The 6,815-nt window shown below is 50.0% G+C and overlaps 1 protein-coding gene across 1 annotated transcript; it reads left to right on the top strand.

The window, feature by feature from the left end:
* Window positions 1-684: 684 nt before the first annotated feature.
* LOC136116226 (olfactory receptor 14J1-like) lies at window positions 685-1,629 on the top strand. The gene has a single exon (XM_065862427.1). It carries the CDS (start codon window positions 685-687, stop codon window positions 1,627-1,629), a length of 945 nt encoding a protein of 314 aa, XP_065718499.1.
* The last annotated feature ends 5,186 nt before the right edge of the window (window positions 1,630-6,815 follow it).

Genomic DNA, 6,815 nt, shown 5'->3' with positions numbered 1-6,815 from the left:
TACAGGCCACATAGACATGGGCAGGAGGAGTTAACTGCTACCAGAAATGCTGGGGATGGGATTTCGGAACCTCTCTCAAATCCTCTGCAGCAAAGACACATTTCCCAGTGCAACCCCTGGTCTCTTCTCCTCCCCAGCAGAGCCTCTGCCCCAAAGCCATGGGGTCCAGGTCATGAGTCTCCACCTCAGCAGCTGGATCTCCAGGGGAAGGGTTCCTGGAACGTGGAACACAAAAGAGGTGCTAAAAGTACTTGCCCTACAGTGTCATTATGTGAGTGGCAGCAGCACAGCCGGGTAAGGAGAAGGTTCCACAGCATGCCCGTCTGCCTTTCTGTCCTTGCTTTATTTTCTGGTAGCACTGCAGTGTTCTTCCCTGTTTCTCCACCTGTCCCTGGAGCTCTTGCTCTCTGGGGTTGGGGTGGGAGTGTGGGTCAGTTTTTGGTCTGACAATAACTCAGAGGTCTTGCCCCAGAGGTGTGTTCATGGAATCTAGATGACCAAGCTTTATTTTAAGCAGTGATGAACTGTTTTTTCAATTGGTAGAAACATAATTGACTGAAACATCCTTCCATCAGGGAGGAGTTTTTCCATGAGAAACAGTACATTTGTTTTCCACAGAGAACGTGCCCCTAACATGAAACTGTCTTTCCTTCTCACACAGGTCCTCATGCTCACAGGCAGCAAATGTCCAACAGCAGCTCCATCACCCAGTTCCTCCTCCTGCCATTCACAGACACACGGGAGCTGCAGCTCTTGCACTTCTGGCTCTTCCTGGGCATCTACCTGGCTGCCCTCCTGGGCAACGGCCTCATCATCACCACCATAGCCTGGGACCAGCACCTCCACACCCCCATGTACTTCTTCCTGCTCAACCTCGCCCTCCTTGACCTAGGCACCATCTCCAGCATTGTCCCCAAGTCCATGGCCAGTTCCACATGGGACACCAGAGCCATCTCCTACACAGGATGTGCTGCCCAACTCTGTCTGTTTTTGTTTTTCATTTCAGCAGAATTTTATCTTCTCACCATCATGTCCTACGACCGCTACGTTGCCATTTGCAAACCCCTGCACTACGGGACCCTCCTGGGCAGCAGAGCTTGTGTCCACATGGCAGCAGCTGCCTGGGCCACTGGGTTTCTGAATGCTCTGCTGCACACGGCCAATGCATTTTCACTGCCACTGTGCAAGGGCAATGCCCTGGGCCAGTTCTTCTGTGAAATCCCCCAGATCCTCAAGCTCTCATGCTCCAACACCTACATCAAGGAAGTCGGGTTTGTTGTGGTTAGTCTTTTAGTAGCATTTGGGTGTTTTGTGTTCATTGTGGTGTCCTATGTGCAGATCTTCAGGGCCGTGCTGAGGATCCCCTCTGAGCAGGGACGGCACAAAGCCTTTTCCACCTGCCTCCCTCACCTGGCCGTGGTCTCCCTGTTTGTCAGCACTGCCATGTTTGCCTACCTGAATTTCAACTCCATCTCCTCCCCATCCCTGGACCTGATGGTGTCTGTTCTGTACTCGGTGGTGCCTCCAGCAGTGAACCCCGTCATCTACAGCATGAGGAACCAGGAGCTCAAAGCTGCTGTCTGGAAGCTGATGACTCGATGTTCTCCTCAAGTTATAAACTGCCCATGACTTTCTGGACAGCAGTTATAGTGTAACTCATTAGAGGCCTTGTCTGTCTTCTGTATTTGTTTTTGTTGTTATTGGTTTTGAATTGTGATAAATGTGGTCGTTCCATTTCTAATTAAATCTTTTTTTTGTTTGTTTGTTTTTTCCTGTGTAAATAAGGAGCTGTGCTTACTCTGTGTGAGTGGCCTTGCATTGACATTTTTGTTCTGAGATTCTTCTAGGACTTTTTTGGGGCTGCAGAGACAATTCCTGTGTGCGTGGGAGGAGGGGAAAAGAGTCCAGAACGGAAGCATTGCCAAGGAGCACCAGCACTTGGTCTTCTAGACCTTCTGTATTTTCACTTCCACACTTTCTTTCTCATCCTTTGTGTTGGTGCAAGGCCTGAGTGCTCTGGCAGCTTGGTCACCGTCCTGCTGTGTCAGTGCTGTGAGCGCAGACAGGGACAGGCAATGGACGCTCTGTGACTGAAGTGGCCTTCAGAATAGTTGCTATCTCCTCAGGGCTGTGCATGAAGGCCTAGGTCTTCTTCCAAAACTTCTCTCAAGGACATGCTTAAGAAAGTGGCCCACATATTGAAACACTGGTGTACATCTGAACAGTGTGTGTGTGCAGGGCTGGCACACAGCAGTGTCCTCTCACAGCCAGGCCTCCTGCCAGAGACCTGCAGGACCAGCAGAGCAGGGTCAGGTGTGCACTGGACACCCCGCAGGTTCTGCCCCAGGTCACCCATCGTGGACCAGCCCCTCACAACCACCAGTTCCAGCACTGGCCTCTGCCCCAGCTTGCAGATGTTCTTTGTCTCTCCATGGAAATGCACTGAAAGAGTAGGTCAGTAGTCCATGACTCTACTGTACAGATGAGCTTTAAGCAGGCGTGTTGTGTACGTGAGGTGAAATAAGCCTGAATGAGAGCAAACGCCATCAACTCTTCCTTGGGGTTCCATGAAAGCCTGTGGGACAGAAAATGTCTTGAGATCACTTAATGTTGGTAGTAAAATCCCATGAGAAACTCGCTGAATGCAGCACTGGGAAGTGCTTCTGTCCATTCCTCATGACGTGGAGCACCTCACATGAGTGCAGAGCAGGGTGACCCACTATAGGGCTGAGGTGCTTCCCCTCCTCTGGGAGTGGCAAAAGCAGGCCAGAGACACACTGTGACTCCTGCCTCTCCGTTTTAGACTAAATGAATGTCTTTGTCTCTGAACATCATGGGTGCATAAGCAGACAACAAGGCCAGCTCAGATGGGGACACCTGACACAACCCTGACATTTCTGTGTGTGACTCCAGAAAAGCACCACTGTCCCAGTGAGATTCATCTCAGCTACTTTGGACAGGCTCATTGCAAGTGGTCCTGTCTGTTACATCACCTGTGCCCACGATTCAGGATTGTGCTCTGTAAGTTCCACAACAATCAGAGAGGTCCTGGGGTCCATGGCAAAGGTAGATGTGAAACCCTTCTTTGAAAAGACAGGAATGAGAATTGGGAGAATTACGGGCTGATCCCTGGAAAAGGGATGGGACACGTCCTCCTGTAGCCATTGCCCACGCTCTTGAAGGACAGGAAAGGGATTGCTGAACCCAAATGGGCAGGGGAAAGAAAGGCATGTTGTGGACATGGATTTTTTCAAGGCCTCAGACATGGTCTCCTGTGATGTCCTTATAGGCAGATCGGTGCTGTCTGGGCTGAAGTGGACGCTGGGTGGGAAGTTGGCTGAACAATCAAGCCCACATGTCACCAGTGGTACAAAGTCCTCTGTGCAGCCATTTACTAGTGACAACGCTCAATGACCAGCACTTTGACAAATGTCTTCATTCTCCCCCTCTATGATGTGACGCAGTGCACTTTCAGCTCCTTCGTGGATGATACAAAGTTGGGCAGACACCTTGACCAACCTCACCTGGTTCACCATTCCTTGAGCACGAGAATGAGATGAGTTATTCTGTGAGTCAACGAGTCTTTGTCTTGGATAAGTCTTTGAAGAAAGAGTAGGTAGCGGGAGAAGAAAAAAAGAATTTAAAGAAGCAGAGGAGGAAATCTAAAAGTTTTCAACATAAATACAGCACTTCCTGTGAAGAATATTTCTCCGCTCAAAACAGTAGCAGGAAATAAATTACATGAATTTGATAAACAAACATATGTTTATGAGGTCAGATCCTGGGCCATAAGGAGAGGGATGGATGGGTGTGGGGTGTTATGAGTTCAGTTGTGTCTCAGACACTCATAATCCAGTCAGAATGATGTGGCTGTGAAGGGGACGGTGAGGTCAGTCCTGTCTCTGGAGGTGACAGCCAGGCAGCAGGGACATGGCTGGGAAAGAACCTCTGCCAAAGTGCCCACAGGCACTACCCAGGAAAAGGCCTTGGAGACGGGTTGTCATGTCCATCCCACCTGAGAACACGACGGGACAGCAGCAGGAACATGGTCGTGTCTGCCAGAGAAGCTGAAAAGCCAGTAGCAATAATGGGATTTAGGAGATCATGGTGTAGTGACCTCTCTCCGGTCAGGAAAAAGACCACAAGAAGACTAACAGGTTGGGTTCCCTGCATGAAGAACAATTTTTAGAGATGGTTGAGTTTTCCTTAGTAGAAGAAAAGAAAAAAAAAGTCACAAAATGCAACTTGAATGATGGAGACTGGATAGCAGGAGGAAGAAATGTCAGTGGAAGGGCAGTGCTGTGGTGCAAAAGGTCACCCAGAAGGAGCTGGATCAGCCCATGGTTTGTGTTCCAAAGAGCAGCCAGTGAGAGTGCTGATCTTCCCTTGGCCTTGCACACCCACATCCCATGGTCCCAGGAAGAGCCCTGAGACATGTGTGAGGGACAGGATCCCCCTTCCCATTGCCTGGAGGTCATGGCTTCTCCTTTCTGCTTCAGAAAGCAAACCAAGGGGTTTCTCAGCATCAGAGCTGAAGAAAAGACTAAAAGGAGACCTCATGGTGGTTACAGCTTCCTCACAAGGGGAGAAGGAATGGTAGGTACAGATCTATTCTCTCTGGTGGCAAGTGACAGAACCCGAGTGAATGGCAGGAAGATGTGCCACGGGAGGCTTAGGTTGGACATGAGGAAAAGATTCTTCACCCAGAGGTGCTGGACACTGAACTGGCTCCCAGGGAGGTGTCACGGCCCCAACCTGACAGTGTTCAAGAAGAGACTGGACAATGTCCTCAGACACACGGTGTGACCTGTGGGGTGTCCTGTGCAGGGACAAGAGTTGGACTCGATGATCTTTGTGGGTCCCTTCCAACTCCGGACATTCTGTGATTCTATGAAATAATATGTCAAAAGTCCATGTTTTCATTGCACAGATGAGATGTAACCATACACATCGTGTGCATGTCCACTGTGTGCATGTGGTGAGATGAACCCAAGGGAGCACTGATGCTGTCAGCTATTCCTTGGGGTGCCATAAAGGTCAGTGGGACAGAGATGGTGTTCAGGGGTCTCTTCCAACCTGCATTATTCTAGGATTCTATGAATCTTTTCCTTGGAGAGCTCTTTCATGTCAGAAGAGACAAAGGAAGATGAAGAAAAAAACAGAGTCAGAAGCAGTGTAAATACAGCAGCTCCTCTGAGGAACGTTTCTCCACTCAAACCCTTGATAGGAAATCTATTGGATAAATTTGATGAAAGCAGCTCAGTTTGATCTGCTCACACACTGGACCACAAGGAGGGTGATGGCTGGGTACGATGCCATGTGGTCACTTGTGTCTCAGGAACTCATAGTCCAGTAGGAAGCCAATGGCTGTGGAGGGCACTGTGAGGTCACTTCTGCTTCTGCAGGGGATAGGCCAACAGCAGGAACATGGCTGGGAAAGGACTGTGAGGTCACTCATACCAGACGAGCAATCGGGCCCAATCAGCATGGCTTTGTGAAAGGCAGGTCCTGCTTGACCAGCCTGATCTCCTTCTATGACAAGGTGACCGGCTGAGCAGATGAGGGAAAGTCTGTCGTGGGGAGTGAATCCGCCACACAGGCTGTGGGTGTTGTGTCCTTAGACTGCAGTAAAGCCTTTGACACCATATCCCACAGCATCTCCTGGAGAAGCTGCAGCTCTTGGCCTGGATGGTGTATCTGTAATGGGTAAAGAACTGGCTGGAGGCGAGATCTTTTTACTCTCTACAACTATCTGAAAAGAGGTTGTTGCATGGAGGGTGTTGGTGTTCTCCTGAGTAGCAAGTGATAGGATGAGAGGAAATGGCCTCAGTTTGTTCGAGAGAAGGTTCAGTATTGATATTAGGAAACATTTCTTCCTGGAAAAGGTTGTGAAGCAGCGGAACAGGCTGCCCAGGGAAGTGCTTCAGTGCTTTAAACACCTGGAGGTTTCTAAAATATGTATAGATGAGGTTCTTAGGGACATGGTTTAGTGCTAGAGTTATGGTTGGACTCAAAGATCTCACTGGTCTCTTCCAACTCAAATGATTCTATGATTCTATGACTCTAGGCTTGAAGGGTTATTTCCCAGACTGTGGAGCTTTCCTTGGAGGTAGGAATCATAGAATCCGAGAGAGTGTTGGAAGGGAGCCTGGAAGGTCGTCTAGTCCAACCGCCCTGCCATGAGCAGAGACATCTTCAACCAGCTCAGGTTGCTTAGAGTCCCACCCAGCCTGGCCCGGGGTGTCTCCAGGGATGACGCACCCACCATCTCTCTGGGCAACCAGTTCTCGTGTTTAATCTCCCACATTGTAACCAAGTGTCTGGCCTGAATCTCCCCTCTTCTAGTTCCAAACCATCACCCCTTGTTCTATCACAACAGGCCCTGCTATGAAGTCTGTCCCCATCTTGTTTATTGACCTCTTTTAAGTACACAAAGGCTGCAATAAGGTGTCCTCGCAGCCTTCTCTTCTCCAGGCTGAACTGCACCAACTCTCCCAGTCTGTCCTCTCAGCAGAGCTGTTCCATCCCTCTGATCATCTTGGTCACCCTGCTCTGGCCCCTCTCCAACAGGTCCATGTCTTTCCTGTACTGAGGGCTCCAGAGCTGGATGCAGGACTCCAGGTGGGGTCTCACCAGAATGGGGCAGAATCCCCTCCCTTGACCTGCTGGTCATGCTCCTTTGGATGCAGCCCAAGATACGTTTGGCCTTCTGGACTGCAAGTGCACATTGCCAGCTCCAGTCCAGTCTTTCACCCACCAGTATCCCCAAGTCTTTCTCGTCAGAGCTGCTCTCAACCCCTTCATCCCCCAGGCTG

Source organism: Patagioenas fasciata, chromosome 7 (genome assembly GCF_037038585.1).
Source record: "Patagioenas fasciata isolate bPatFas1 chromosome 7, bPatFas1.hap1, whole genome shotgun sequence".
In the NCBI taxonomy this organism is placed as follows: domain Eukaryota; kingdom Metazoa; phylum Chordata; class Aves; order Columbiformes; family Columbidae; genus Patagioenas; species Patagioenas fasciata.
Note: the sequence above shows the minus strand (reverse complement) of the source record. Positions and strands in the feature narration are given on the sequence as shown.